Here is a 15,981-nt window from a genome sequence, read left to right as displayed (position 1 = left end):
GGCTGTCACAGACGGGATGTGCCTGCTCTGTTCCCTCACATTGCTCTTATTTCCGCAGTAGAAAACATCAGAACAAATTGTCCAATTTCCCTGTTTCTCATTCACTTAATCATCCAAAACAGCTCGCTAATAACATGGAGGGGACCTGCCGGCAGCCTTAAAGAGACACAGCACATTCACGCCGGTCTGCAGGCACACGACTTCTGACTGACATGATCCTCATGTTCCATGCAGGTGCGGGTTATGGTCATATATGCGTAGTGGTCCCTTTTCACGTAAGACAGCAGTCACACAATATGGCCAACAGCATACTCCTGTCTGTCGAAAATGTGATTGTCCAGGCTGTGAAATTTCAGACTAATTTGGCTCATCATTTGCTGCTTTCCCAAGACGCAAGGGCTCAGAATTACGGTCGATCATTATCTTACGTGTATGGCAAGATGTACAAGCTACATCTTTGGTGGGACAGAGTGGAGGTCTACCTGTAGGAACAATCGTTCTCTCACCATACTTTCACACTTTTCCTTTAATATTCACCGAAAAAACTAAAGAATTTAGAAATATTTATAGCAGAAAAACAAGAGCGTCCATTTCACATTTGTAGCCCATTCACAGGGAGTCCTATGAGGGCATCGTAGGTGGCAAGTCACACTTTCCTTTCAGTCCAGTGACCTTCTGTCATGAAGCTCCTGCGGGCAGGCTTCTGGAGTCTCTTTGTATCGTGATTTTGGTCCATTTTATACATTTACAAAGCTCAAGATTTTCCAAGAACATCTAAGGCTTAAATATCTTAAAGCCATTTCATAACCTTCAAGTGCTTAGACAAGCCAGCAGCTTAGCAGAGAAACTCGTCTTCTCAATGTCAATGTCAAGTCTGCTAAAGGGAATTAGGGTAGACTTTGGTGTTTATTGGGAACTGTACAATCTGACAGAATATCTGACGGTGATTTAAGCCTTAATCTTGTAATGTCAGAGATGGCTTCGTAAAGCTGCCCATAGTCATCTGCCACACTAAAAGCTGACTGTTGGGTAAAACTGTAAAACAAATGATCATTCCGAAGTCTGACACCCGCCAGGTTTGATTTTTTTGGTCTTGCATCTTTCAGTATCTACTGACTTTGCAGCCAAACGACTGGTCATAAAACAATCATCAGCACATGGCGTGGGTGAATGTTAACCGCAGTGAGAACTTTTCGTAAGGACTGATAAATTTATGGAATGGTATTTGAGCCAAACATGGTGGATTACGATAGCAGATACCTAACTGATCTGGTCCGCTAAGAACTAGGACATCTATTGACGATGTTCAGCAGAAGCTACAGAGAGTAAGATCATATGACCGGGTTGGGACAGATGATAATAGGATGTTTGCTGTCGATCTCCACAGTCTCCGCTGATTTTTGGTCAACACTTGGCCTGAGGTGGTTGCTCAGATGAATACATTGAGTTGATAGTCTCATGGACAATGTACAGTACATTCTGTTTGGTCCACATTTTGGAAGTTATGCCACGTCCCTGGTTAATTTAAGGGTCCTTGATTCGTGAGGTGGAAACATCAGTTCACTGTATCCAAAAGGTACAAACATGAAGGCTGAGAGTACCCTGAGTCTTATCCACTATCGATGAGGTACGAGGTGTCAACCATGGGTGCTGCTGCTTCTTTCTCCTAATAACCAGTATGTCCGCACTTTTCCTTTACCCTGAGGGAAGGATTTAATAGGATTTCAGGAACAAGGAAAGGAATGAAATCAACACTCTTTAAATGATTAATGGTGAAAATATGAAACGTGCGTTACCTTCATCTCTATATCTCCTCGCAAGCCCAGATGGAAGCAGTTAAATTCCTCCAAAACAATCCGTGTGTCTGTGGAGACGTGAATCTTTAGTGCTGCAAGACACAAGGAGATTGCCGTGATTAGGGAGAGGAAGACTGTGACAAGAAACCACTATGACTTCAAATCAAGAGAAATCCAAATGATCATTACCAACAATATAGCACAATGCAGGAAGACAATCCTCACAGACCTACTGAAGGGCAGATCCATGAAGTGCAAGGTTTGGCACCGAAACATGACAATTGACACTTTTCTCTAATTAATCTCATCCATGAAATTGCATTAAGCCTTGTCTAATTGAAACCTCACCTTCCCCATTAGACTCCATTCTTGAAGCTGTGTTCACAGTGTCCCCAAACAGACAATACCGTGGCATCTTCAGGCCAACAACTCCAGCGCAGACAGGACCTTGGGGAGGTACAAGGTTATTTGTGTGATTCTCAACTAAAGATGGGATGGGAGAGAGAACATCACTTAGATCCTTTCTTTCGACTCACCTGTATGGATTCCAATGCGAAGCCTCAGCTGCTGTTCTGGGCGATGGCGAATTTTAAAAGTCTTGACAGCATCCAATAAAGCGAGAGACATCCGGGCAATCTCACGGGCATGGAGTTTCCCGTTACGAACTGGCAGCCCAGATACCACCATGTAAGCGTCTCCTATCGTCTCCACCTGAAAGGTAGGAAGACAGTGCAATGATGATGGTCTATTGACTGCCCGTCATTCCTTAAGAAAACACAGGCTGCCTATCCCACCTTGTAGACATCAAAGTTGTCTATTATGGCATCGAAGCAGGTGTAAAGATCATTTAGGAGAGTGACAACCTGCGAGAAGAGTAGACGACATTGTCAGAAAGTCATTGCATTTGGTAGACGGCAGTAAACTTGGGTTGGGTTATAATCTCTGAGGTGGGCTGATCAGCGTGTGGTAGAGAAGTGAAGGCTGTAGCCCTGACACAAAGTAACAAAGAACCAGCTATGGTGAAGATTTGTCCAACTAAATGTTGGGTACCTGCATTGGAGTGCTCTCTGCAGACAGAGCCGTGAATCCCACTATGTCACTGAAGTAAATGGTGACGCTATCAAAGGCTTCTGCCTGAACGGTTTCCCCTCTTTTCAGCTGTTCGGCAACAGAGCTGAATAATGGAGAGAAGAACTTGTGAGTAAGGTACGCAGGGAAGACATTAAAATCCATTCCAGCAGATCTTATGTGTACGCCACCATTACTGAGGCAACGAGAGAAGTAAATCTGGTGGATACCTCTGATACTTACTGAGGCAACGAGAGAAGTAAATCTGGTGGATACCTCTGATACTTACTGAGGCAACGAGAGAAGTAAATCTGGTGGATACCTCTGATACTTACTGAGGCAACGAGAGAAGTAAATCTGGTGGATACCACTAATACTTACTGAGGCAACGAGAGAAGTAAATCTGGTGGATACCTCTGATACTTACTGAGGCAACGAGAGAAGTAAATATGGTGGATACCTCTGATACTTACTGAGGCAACGAGAGAAGTAAATATGGTGGATACCTCTGATACTTACTGAGGCAACGAGAGAAGTAAATCTGGTGGATACCTCTGATACTTACTGAGGCAACGAGAGAAGTAAATCTGGTGGATACCTCTGATACTTACTGAGGCAACGAGAGAAGTAAATCTGGTGGATACCTCTGATACTTACTGAGGCAACAAGAGAAGTAAATCTGGTGGATACCTCTAATACTTACTGAGGCAACGAGAGAAGTAAATCTGGTCGATACCTCTGATACTTACTGAGGTAATAAATGATATAAATCTAGTGGTTACCTCTGATACTTACTGAAGTAATAAAAGATGTAAATCTGGTGGATACCTCTGATACTTACTGAGGTAATAAAAGATGTAAATCTGGTGGATATCTCTAATACTTACTGAGGTAATAAATTATGTAAATTTAGTGGATACCTCTGATACTTACTGAGGTAATAAATGATGTAAATCTGGTGGATACCTCTAATACTTACTGAGGTAATAAATTATGTAAATCTGGTGGATACCTCTGATACTTTCTGAGGTAATAAATGATGTAAATCTGGTGGATACCTCTGATACTTACTGAGGTAATAAATGATGTAAATCTGGTGGATACCTCTGATACTTACTGAGGTAATAAATGATGTAAATCTAGTGGATACCTCAGATACTTTCTGAGGTAATAAATTATGTAAATCTGGTGGATACCTCTAATAATTACTGAGGTAATAAATGATGTAAATCTTGTGGATACCTCTGATACTTTCTGAGGTAATAAATTATGTAAATCTGGTGGATACCTCTGATACTTACTGAGGTAATAAATTATGTAAATCTGGTGGATACCTCTGATACTTTCTGAGGTAATAAATGATGTAAATCTGGTGGATACCTCTAATACTTACTGAGGTAATAAATGATGTAAATCTGGTGGATATCTCTGATACTTACTGAGGTAATATCTGGTACAGGAGGGCCTCTGCCTTACGTTTCTCCTCCAAGTATGCCTGTGTCCTGTCTTCTACAAGCTCTTCCAAGTTATTAGCGTACTGCTCCATACGAGAGAGCAGATTGTCCAGGATGTTACTGCTGTTTTCTCTACAGGACACAAACAAGAAGAACAACGTTGTAATGAAAGTTTATATCTGAGCAACTAAAATGTAGGAAAAAATGGAATTGTCTGACCATGTCAACCCATGGCTCCCTTCCTGACTACGCTACTACTGCATCAACGCTACCCTCTCCAGTCGATAACTATTCTGGGGACTGCGACCAAGGGATCCTCCTTCAACAAAATCCATATCTCCTTGTGGAGATTAATGGGAAAAACCAGGGAAACCCTTAGACTTCAAACCTCGTCTAGCCTGTGCCAAGCAGATTACGGCCTAGAGAATCCACATCTCCATTATGTGACAGTAGCAGTTCAGAATACAAAATCAGAGATCCAAGAATATGCTTGGGGATTCTTTAGGACAAGGATGATGTTTCACCTGTTGAACTTGCGTAGTAGAACTTTGATCTGGTTGAAGTCTGGTCTGTCCAATGGGTCCTCTGCCCAGCATCGTTGCATAAGGATCCCTAGCTCCTGGATATGGCAGTAAAGGTTGGTAGATGGCCTGAAATATGGCTTCTCTCTGCTTTTTACTCTTTCTATGATTTCTGGTGGAAAAGGAAAAAGAGATGAAGATGGTGAGGAAGAAAGAGCAACATGACCATGGCTTCAATGTTGGATGTACCTTTAGGACTATAGTCGCTGCTATCCATGTAGAATACCCCATTCCTCAGTGCAATCTCTTGCAGTATGATGCCGAAGCTGTAAACATCTCCTTTCTGACTGCCCTGTGGATCGGGAGACTCAAGGCGCAGAAGCTCTGGTGATGTCCATAGTTTCTCTATAGCAAACATGAATTGTGATGAGTATTTCATATCCGAAAATGTACAATAAAGGTGATGAACAGTCTTTTAGGTCTTTTTAAGCCTTATGTTTACTGACCACAGTCCTCACGACCACTGTCTCCCCTAACTGCATGCTCACTAATCACCAACCTATATTGACATTGACCACTTGGTTTGCTCAGGCTATGCCATCTGTGTGTGCCATCGTCGCCTTATGCTGCTGCCTGCCTCCCTCCTCTTCTGGAGAACATCTGTCTGACGTTAGTGGCCTTGTTTTACCCTCCTTTCCCCAGGACGAGTGACTTGTTCAATAGCGAGCAATACATGCAGCCGAAGATACAACAAAAATGCAATTTTAGCGACCAAGGATGACATTCCCATTGGTGCCAATGCACAAGCTTACTCACTAAAAGTAGAAGAGAGCTGTGGAACTGATTCTCGGAAATCCAACAACTTGACTTACTAGCAAAATAAGCATGAGAGTCCTCTGAGTCGACCACACTGCGGAAACTGGCCAGTCCATAGTCAGTGATCTTCAGCACGAACCGACTGTCCACCACACAGTTGGACGACTTCAGGTTACCATGGGACACAATGACGCTGTTGTGGAGGAAGAGCATCCCCTGGAGGGAAGAGAATAAATATAACAGTCCCCCGGCATTGCAGTGGAGGCAAAATTCTTCTTTATATTGGTTTTTGCTGAACCCGCCAAGACAGAAAGCTTATGGAAAATCCTTATTGGAGGTCCTATGATGAGACATTCACCTCATAGAATAGTGGCATCTAGGGCTTTACATGGATTGCCTCCTCCATAGTTATGACCCACCTTGACAATATCGTTGATTAGTGAATATCTGAACATCCAGTCCAGGGTGATGCTCTCATTTTCCAGAATATCCTGGCAAAACAAATGAGAAACGGTCAGGACATCTTCCCACATCTTCTGCAGTTCTCTAGGGAGGTGAAGAGGACGCATAAGTCCTACAAGGCATGGATTCCTTTCCTACCTGCAGGCTGCCTCTAGGACAGTACTCCGTCAGGATACATATATTTGGAGGGTCGGTACAGGCCCCCACAAAGCGGGTGAGGTGTTCATTCTGCACATCCCTCATCTGGAAGACACACAGCAGAAACACTAAAAAAAATCCCATGTGATGGACTGTATGATCACGTCACAGAATGCGCCTATATTGTCCCATGATCGTGGTGCATTTTGGAGTAATGGTGAGACAGCCATGAAACACTTTTGGGGTTGTTCAGATTCCTTCAAGAGATACAATATAGACCTGAAGTGCTGGTACATTCGCCTTAGGGTGAGAATTCTTGAATACAGGATAGCCTTGTCTGGGTTTAGGCTGAACCTCTACTGTGTAATACCTAAGCTTGAGGGTTAACGCTACACTTCTCTGATATGCAGCACATGGCGGTACTACTGCCTCACATACATATGGATTGCCGGTGGGGTCTCATCTGCTCAAGTGATGGATGCTAGGCATTAAATGCTGAGATAATTCCTGATTTAAGCATCCACAGATCGAGGGAGGGAGGCAGGCGGAGGAGAGCTGCTCAGACTAAAGATTGCAAATATTACTGAAATGTCAGCGCTGGGTCTGATTAATATTGGGACAGAGAGAATAACGTTATCTGGAGGTTTTAAGAAGCCGAGGGAGAGAGGACACAGTAAACTCTAAGGACAAGGGCAGAAAAAAGGAGACCGACAATAGAGTGCAAACAATTCATTTCATGGCAGAGCAATGGGAGAGGGCTTGTGCGGAGTCCGTGGCTTCCGCTTATCTGGATATCGTGTTCCAATTCAGCCCTCTCCAGACAAGAGCCGCTATTGTCACCACTTTACCGCCTAACAAGTGACAAGCGTACAGATTAGCAGGCTGCAGCAGTCTCTTTTTTGAGGACTAGTTGGATGCGAGAGAAAAGCCGTGACCGCCTAACTCAGGTTAAGTGGAGGAGAGCAGAAGGCTACGGCCAGAGCTCACAATAAAAATGACAACAAATGAGCTGTTTATGTTCTACAAGAACCATTTCTGCGTTGTCAGCAGCAGTTCCCGAGACCGGGAGCCAAGGATGTGTCGGAACATAGATGGCTCGCAGATGCCAGAGCTGAGAGGACCTTGGGATGACAGGAGAGGAGGCATTGCACCAAATAACTGGACATTAAATGGTGGTCAGCAGAGGGACGACATAGATGCAGAACTTACATGCTTCAGTTCAAACAGCACTTTGCGGGTCAGTTCGATGCGTTTCCGGTTGATGTACTTAACTGCGACAATATTACCCTGCAAAGGAGGAGAGGTTAAAGCCAACGAAAATGCAGTAAGATCCAGTCAAGGCGTAGGTAATAACTCATTCAAGATTGCTCCCTGGGGACCCATCTAGGGAAGGCTCTCGAGAGCCAAGATATCAGGTTGTTTAAAGAGGTATTCCGGTCACATTAAATAAGCTTCAGTCATCTCATTCTAAAAGTTAAAGTTATCAGTTTGACGTTATGAAAGGTCTTCAAAAATCTATATCATGTGTGGACACAACGCTGGTGGTTTTCTTCTCGTTTCCAAGGGCATCGTACTGTATGCTGTTCACAAAGCCTGGTCGAGCTTGCGCAGTAGATCACAAAGCCTGGTCGAGCTTGCGCAGTAGATCACAAAGCCTGGTCGAGCTTGCGCAGTAGATCACAAAGCCTGGTCGAGCTTGCGCAGTAGATCACAAAGCCGCCTCGAAGACTGTATAGTATGAGTCGTGAACATATAATGGCCTGCGCTTATGCATTTCCAATCTCTACCTTTATTCACAAAGCCTGGTCGAGTATCTGCAGGAGATCACAAAGCCACCTCAAAGATTGTATAGTATGAGTTGTGAAATGGCCTGCGCATGTGCGTTCTCCTTATACTACAGCTTCAGGAACCCAGATGCATGTGTGCATCAAGCTGCTGAGAAATGAGCCAGAGATTGGGGGCACTCATAAAAAAGACCGCCGCAGCGAAATCTTTGACTTCCGGTGGACGGCTTAGGACTTAAACTTGCCTCACTCTTTGCTACTGTAATGATCAGAGGAGGATAAAAATTGATAATGAACAGGTAAAGAAAAAAAACCATGTAGAGAGGTTTATTTAAAATCGACTAAAAGACTTCATTACGAAACTGGAATACCCCTTTAAGAGGTGCATTATAGTACCTTGTAATATGCCGTCTTGGCAAAGATCTGGAACTGGCCTTCGGTGGTGAGCAGGGATCCGTAATTTGAGCCTCTCTAGAGTGAAAACAAAATTAACAGCAACCATAAGTATACAAAGCATGTCCACACGACAGCAATAATATAAGTAATATGTGCAAGGGTTAATGGAAAGGAATCATCAGATGGAAGTGAGATGATACATAGAAGTTCAAGGAGATGTGCAGATGCCGAGGAGGTGGGTGATGAGTGATATTCTGGGTGACTGTCAGTGGGTTGGCCTCGGACATGGATTGATATGTGTGGTCTCTTACACATTTTAATTAGACCATCCAACACCAGGCAAAAAGAATGAAATACATCCTCCGAGTCTCTAGATAATGGACTCCTTAGTGAATATTTTTGGAAACTGCAGCCAACTTAGATGGGGTTGCGATATTATCTGCGCATGTTGACGTACATCGTAGATTACGGCATAAAAATAGTATGAGAACAGCTGAGTAAAAGGCTGTTTTAGTTTACGACAAGTTGTGATGGAAAAGTGTAACTTGGAATGGTACGAGACAGGAATGTGACAACGATGGCCGGTAGATATGTAGATGACAAGATAAAGACTTGGCGGTGACTGGATTTGGAAGATCAAGGCAAAGACAAAGAATTTAGAGATAGCGAATGAGTAAAAAGTGGCTGAAGCAGGAGGGACGTGTACATTTGAGTACATTCCTTGCAATGGATAAACGTGAATAAAGGAAATAACGGAGGACAAACATGGGTCACTTGTCTTGTTGACATGAAGATGAAGGCCGGAGGCTCAAACCATTATGATAGAAGATTAGATCCAACAAAAGCACCGTAAAATAATCTCAGCTTTTGCCGCTAGTGGTTCTTGATAGTGTATTTGCTTAATAACTTTGTTTTGCACTTCCCAGTTACATAAAAATGATTTATTAGAACCAAGTCAATCACAAGGTGAAACCACCGCGACGTCTGATCTCTGCCTATGCTAGATAGAAGTCCATTTTCATAAATGGCACACTTATGTTTTTGTATTTGAGGGTTGTCAACACCTCAGTAAGTAACCAATTGCTCCCAAAGTTGTTTTTCTCCCAAATAAAACAACTAAGCATACAATGTCGACAAAGTCTGTAATATCTCCCATAAGTTGTAGGAGGCGAAAACTTTATATAATGACAGTAAAACCTAATAATGGAAAATCCAGGCAAAGGCATAAAGGTGGCCATACCCCACCCATAGCTGTTAGGTCCTCTAGACCTCCCCATACACATGTACACCAGGTTCACTTGAGAGAGCATGTGTTCTCAGTGGCCAGAGGGGAATAAGCCACCACTGAACATTGGTGGCATCTTGTTTTTCTTCAGAACAAAGGATTAGATTCTGAAATTCAATATACTAGATCAATTTTGTGCCCCAGTATCTGCCAAACAAACCATCTTTGATGGTCAACCAATTGGACGATCGTAATCTAATACATATGGCCACCTAATGATGTCATGCAAGCAGATGAACAGATTTCAAGGACTGCAGCCTCCCTTGGGTGCTACGCTATGTTTTATTTGGGGGACACCTCCTAATTCGAAGGTAGGTGAGACCAAATCGTTGACGTGGAAAATGAACCATACAAACTCTAGAACGTAAAAAGTTAAAGAACAGATTTCAGCCACAGAGATTCCATTGCGGAGTGGTTGGTGAATTCTCTTCAATATTCACTGACTTGGGTCTAATCTCAACACCATCCATAATCATCTCATCATTTTTGAGCAATCAACACAAATTTGCATCTGATTTAGTGACTTGAGCAGTAGAAAAGGCAAGCCCAGTCGTTCTGAGTGTCACAATGGTAATGTTTATTTGAGGGCTCACAGAATGGAGACAGGTAATACAAACAGGACTCAACCAAGCCTTGTCAATTCACAGTGCAAACCTGTCCCGAGGAGATCGCTGGATCAACAGCTGGTCATACGTGTAAGCTAACGGTCAGCCTGAAACTCCTCATACATATTAAGCTGGGCATACACATTCAATAGTTGTCGGTTGAACAATCTGTTCAGGCTCCCTAACATCTTCCCAATGCACATACATGTTCAGCTCAGCCAAACATGTCTGTGTATTTTATAGGGAGAGCATCGAAAGCCACTACCAGACATTTCTGGTGACGGCATATCTGCTTGGAGAACAAAAGGATTGGGAGAAAATATTTATTTCACCCAATCACTCTCTCGGGAGTTGGGAGCTCTTCATAGACATTAGGGTGTCGGCTGAACTCGCCATCCTCGGCTGGTTCAGGTGACAATGTCCAAATGTATATGAAGGCCATTAGACTATTGTTGGTCAGACCTGCTGTTTTCGGGGGGATGAAAAAGATTAGGTGCTTTGAATTTCAATGTCCAAACCTTTTGTTCTCCTGGGAATTGTCACCTACCAGAGCAGCGGCTTTCTCCTCCCCCCTGCCCCATTGAAAAACATGCATGCTTTCAGCCAAACTGAATGTGTATGGGGGAGTCACGATAGATAGCTATTGACCTATCGAGCATTTGGCTAACAGCTATTGAAGTTCTATAGGCCTCGATTGTGTGCCACCCATCTCTCCTGATCCCGCTATACACACACATGCTTGACTAAAATGGAGAGAGGAGAGAAAGCAACGGCTAGACACCTCCGGTAGGTGGCTTACTTCCCTGAGAGCAAAAGGATCAGAAACGTAGAAATCCAACGTGCCCATCTGTTCTCTCCTCCAACATCTGCCATTGGTGGAGTCAGGAGGCCCACAGCCGTTTCATGTGTATGGGGGCCTTGTGACTCTCCACCGTCTCCCATGCATGTTTCCTGGTTTTGATTAATTTTGTGTTGGCTTACAGCATGGGCAGATGTCTTATCGCCCGTCAAGTTAGGTACAACCTCATGCATAACTCCTTCACGTTTATGGTCTCTATCTCTAACGTCTGACTCTACACTACTTTCCTGTGGATTTGCTGTATATGACTTCAACGTAAAGAAAGTTTGTCCATCAAAACCTACACAAACCCTGCCCTGTCTATTCGTAGCATGATGAATTTTACTTCATGCCACACCAGATGCCAACCTACCTACAGGCAACTACAACCCCTCAGTATCTTCTTGGACACTGAGCTGAGTCTGTGTATGCTCAACATGACTATGAGATATCACACACTACTGATTAATGAGCAGAATGATTTCAATACTACATATATGACAGAAGGAGGGTAACACAGTCTTCCCATGACCCCCACCCCCCATGAAAAAAACGGAAAGACTCGTTGGTTCTAGGTGCTGATCCCCATACTGTGACCAGGTTGGCAGGCAGTCATGCAGGATGCTTCCGCTTCAGTTACCAGTGATAGCGTGAGCTTGCTGCCTGCCCTACGGAGGTTTTTCTCCATGTTGCTTGTCTGAATGTCCTCCCATCGTACTTTCCACAGCTCTGCGGCCAACTCTTTCTCCAAACGCAGCTTCCTAGGGAGAGAGAGGTAGACGTTCATGGAAATCACACAATCGTATGTTTTTTTGTAATGAACCGCATACTGGTCACCGAGCTCTGGCATCTGATATCCTTGGGTGATATCGCTCTCATCTTCATCAAAGTAAATGTGAGGAGCATGTTTAATGTAATTTATCATCTAAGGCCAAGGCTTAATGACATCAAAGACAAGAGCTTGTGCAACTATGGTGTGACTGAACGCAGCTGCCCATTAGTGTATTTCTGATAGTCTACGCTTATATTCGGATCTGGTTGACCATTGTTCCACTTACACTGAGATATCAAGATGCATGAGAAGATGGCGCTAGATTCGATCTAAAAGCTTGGGCGCGTTGAGTGGTGGTCAGGGTCGGTGGCTGTGTAGCCCCATACACAGCAAGCTTTCCTGACATCTTTCTATCGTAGGGCGTTGTCGGCAGTTGCTCTTCTGTGGGATCGAACCAGAGGGGCTAGCCTTCACCCCTATAAACATCAGTGATCCTTGAGTGCCCCTGACCCTGTCATTGGTTCACTGGTTGTCTTTTCTTAAAGAATGTTGGTTGTTACTGGCCCTTACATATTGAGAACACCCACAAGACTGTCTGTTTTGGAGAAGATCCAGTCACCCAGACATGAAAATTCGACCCTAAGTGCTCAGATCCTTACAGGTGCCCATGTTCCTGCTTCCAAAATATCAGCTTTAAAACCTGACCATTCATATGCTATCTTATGTTTGCCCCTTGACGGGTGCTGTTGTCACCATTGGTGTTGGCTGATAGGTCTACATATTGGTGTACTGAGGGAAACTTCCAGTTGTGGCAGATGATGAGAGCTAGCTGCCTGTGTGCAATGGTACTGAGGAGACACAACACATCTGTATATTTATCCTGTCCACCTGGTGAGTATTACCCAGTTTGTCCTAATTATTCCTTCAAAAATCTAAAGCTATGACCAGCAACCACTCTAGCGGATCATTTCTTAATCATTGTAATCCCCCCTCCACCCTTTTCCATTCTGAAAGCTGAAGTCAAGCAGCGGTCCCTTCCAATTACGGCTCTCATGGAAACAAAACACAGGTCTGGAGGCTCCCAGTGACACATGCCCTCCCTCCCGTCTACCAGTATCCTGAGAATCTCAGTTTTCAATTAGCAGCTGCAAGGCCGAGGCAGCGGGAACTGGAGGCGAATGAAGTAGAAGGAGGTGAAGTTTGTCTATTAGGAGGCAGTGGAAGAAGAGGAGGAAGGATACCTGTATATGAAGATGGATGAGATTGCAATCACCAGGAGGATGAAGCAGATCACAATCGACGTGACTTCCAGGATGGAGAAACTGGCTAAAAAAAAAACATACAGAAACCATTAGGGATGAATCAAGAGAAAACACATGCTTACTCTGGTCAAGAGCTACTGAAGTACTTGTCATTAGTGCACATTAAACATAGCCAAGTCTACAAGAACACACGGTACATCTCAGCATCCTGAGAGAAGCTCCACGTGTATCCACCGAATGCTTGGCCAACTCGGAGAACGTACAACCACCAAGAAATGTGCCAATGCCTACACACATGGCCAACAAATGGAACATAGGACTACTGAACAACATGACAGAGTCTACACACATGATAAAACCAAACCACAGAACATAGCAATATGATATACATGATGAAGTGAACCCGTGTCCAACAAAGAGAACATGCAGTGATCATCATGACAGGAACCGTGTCCAATAGGGAGCACATACAACTGCCAAACAATATGATGAACCCTACGTGTCCAACGGAGAGAACATACAACTTCTGAACAGCATGACAAAACCTGCGTGTATTGTACTAAAAGAACATAGAACCTCTGAACTAAATGACAATATCTCAATGTTTCCAGGAGAAAGAACATACAACTGCTGAACAGTATATTTACATGTGTCCAGCAGAGAGAACATACAACTGCTGAACAGTATGATATCTACATGTGTCCAGCAGAGAGAACATACAACTGCTGAACAGTATGATATCTACATGTGTCCAGCAGAGAGAACATACAACCGCTGAACAGTATGATATCTACATGTGTCCAGCAGAGAGAACATACAACCGCTGAACAGTATGATATCTACATGTGTCCAGCAGAGAGAACATACAACTGCTGAACAGTATGATATCTACATGTGTCCAGCAGAGAGAACATACAACTGCTGAACAGTATGATATCTACATGTGTCCAGCAGAGAGAACATACAACTGCTGAACAGTATGATATCTACATGTGTCCAGCAGAGAGAACATACAACTGCTGAACAGTATGATATCTACATGTGTCCAGCAGAGAGAACATACAACTGCTGAACAGTATGATATCTACATGTGTCCAGCAGAGAGAACATACAACCGCTGAACAGTATGATATCTACATGTGTCCAGCAGAGAGAACATACAACTGCTGAACAGTATGATATCTACATGTGTCCAGCAGAGAGAACATACAACTGCTGAACAGTATGATATCTACATGTGTCCAGCAGAGAGAACATGCAACTGCTGAACAGTGTGATATCTACATGTGTCCAGCAGAGAGAACATACAACTGCTGAACAGTATGATATCTACATGTGTCCAGCAGAGAGAACATACAACTTCTGAACAGTATGATATCTACATGTGTCCAGCAGAGAGAACATACAACCGCTGAACAGTATGATATCTACATGTGTCCAGCAGAGAGAACATACAACCGCTGAACAGTATGATATCTACATGTGTCCAGCAGAGAGAACATACAACCGCTGAACAGTATGATATCTACATGTGTCCAGCAGAGAGAACATACAACTGCTGAACAGTATGATATCTACATGTGTCCAGCAGAGAGAACATACAACTGCTGAACAGTATGATATCTACATGTGTCCAGCAGAGAGAACATACAACTGCTGAACAGTATGATATCTACACGTGTCCAGCAGAGAGAACATACAACTGCTGAACAGTATGATATGTACATGTATCCAGCAGAGAGAACATACAACTGCTCAGCAATATGGCGCACACTACCTAACAATACAGTGAAGTGAACACATGTCCAACACGATGAAGCCTACATACAGTATGTCCAACACAGAGAACATGTAAGTGTAATACTACAAAGACTGCACTCTACACCTAGAACATGCAATTAATGAGGAACATTATGTAATCTTAGCATGCACAAGATGAATAACGTGCAGCTCCTCATTTCCACATACAAGACACTTTACATACATATCCGAGGCAAATACCTAACAGCAGTGATTATAGGAGTTACTGACAGTCCTGACTAGCCGGACGTAACGTGGTCACACTGTAATTCCCATGTTCACCAGTGCAAGGCCAGCTATCCATGACCATGACCTGGTAGATATAACGTACAATCTGACACCCTTGTGCTACTCACTTTTCTTGCACGCCGGATTGCTGTTGTCAAACCCGCAGGGTGGGAAGTCAAGTGGTGGAACGCCATTCCCTGGCCAATGGATCTTCTGTCCTGGCACCTTGACCATCCTCCTGAGGGTCCCATTGTAAGTGGCCACAATCTGAGAGAAATCTGATTAATCAGTTATACATTTGAAGAAATTATGGCCTCGTCCTCTTTGTGTTAGTCTCATACCTGGAAGTCTCCAGAGGTTGGTGACATGTCCCAGAGGGAGTAGTCCGTTTCCCGGTCACCATTGTCATCTATCCTCATGAATCCGGACACGCCTGTAACATAGCAGAGCGTTAATGAAATGATAATGAGATGTCCAATGCATAGCAATAGAACTGACCAGCCGTATTGCTCATTCTGTACCTCGGGTCCAAGGGCCACCATATTTAGGGCCAATGAGACCAATCAACCAAGTGCTCTGGGCAAATGGTTTACAGCATTGATACTAAGCATAGAATATTGAGAATGAAGTTATTACTCCATGGCTGAAGAGGGAGCTGAGGGGACGGTAAAAATTGTGAAACAGGGGGATGATGGGCACTAATGACCATGAAACACAGACAGTTGAAGAGATGAAGGGACACTAATGACTAACCCA

The 15,981-nt window shown here is 43.7% G+C and overlaps 1 protein-coding gene across 1 annotated transcript in view; it reads right to left on the bottom strand.

Annotated features, from left to right (window-relative positions):
• Positions 1–549: 549 nt before the first annotated feature.
• The window catches only part of NPR1 (natriuretic peptide receptor 1), a 54,687-nt gene continuing 39,255 nt past the window's right edge, over positions 550–15,981 (bottom strand). Inside the window, exons 5-22 of the mRNA XM_040411215.1 lie at positions 15,567–15,658; positions 15,354–15,492; positions 13,177–13,261; positions 11,804–11,924; positions 8,436–8,510; positions 7,465–7,542; positions 6,256–6,360; positions 6,075–6,146; positions 5,712–5,871; positions 5,089–5,244; positions 4,843–5,011; positions 4,304–4,450; positions 2,847–2,970; positions 2,591–2,659; positions 2,333–2,507; positions 2,145–2,243; positions 1,797–1,888; positions 550–1,700 (exon numbers count right to left, since the gene is read on the bottom strand). Coding sequence (XP_040267149.1) covers positions 1,638–1,700; positions 1,797–1,888; positions 2,145–2,243; positions 2,333–2,507; positions 2,591–2,659; positions 2,847–2,970; positions 4,304–4,450; positions 4,843–5,011; positions 5,089–5,244; positions 5,712–5,871; positions 6,075–6,146; positions 6,256–6,360; positions 7,465–7,542; positions 8,436–8,510; positions 11,804–11,924; positions 13,177–13,261; positions 15,354–15,492; positions 15,567–15,658 — 2,021 coding nt within the window. The 3' untranslated portion in view covers positions 550–1,637. The remainder of the gene's footprint in view (positions 1,701–1,796; positions 1,889–2,144; positions 2,244–2,332; positions 2,508–2,590; positions 2,660–2,846; positions 2,971–4,303; positions 4,451–4,842; positions 5,012–5,088; positions 5,245–5,711; positions 5,872–6,074; positions 6,147–6,255; positions 6,361–7,464; positions 7,543–8,435; positions 8,511–11,803; positions 11,925–13,176; positions 13,262–15,353; positions 15,493–15,566; positions 15,659–15,981) is intronic.

The sequence above is a fragment of the Bufo bufo genome, chromosome 11 (genome assembly GCF_905171765.1).
Source record: "Bufo bufo chromosome 11, aBufBuf1.1, whole genome shotgun sequence".
Taxonomy (NCBI): domain Eukaryota; kingdom Metazoa; phylum Chordata; class Amphibia; order Anura; family Bufonidae; genus Bufo; species Bufo bufo.
The sequence above is the reverse complement of the archived record's forward strand: the minus strand, read 5'-3'. Positions and strand labels throughout refer to the sequence as shown.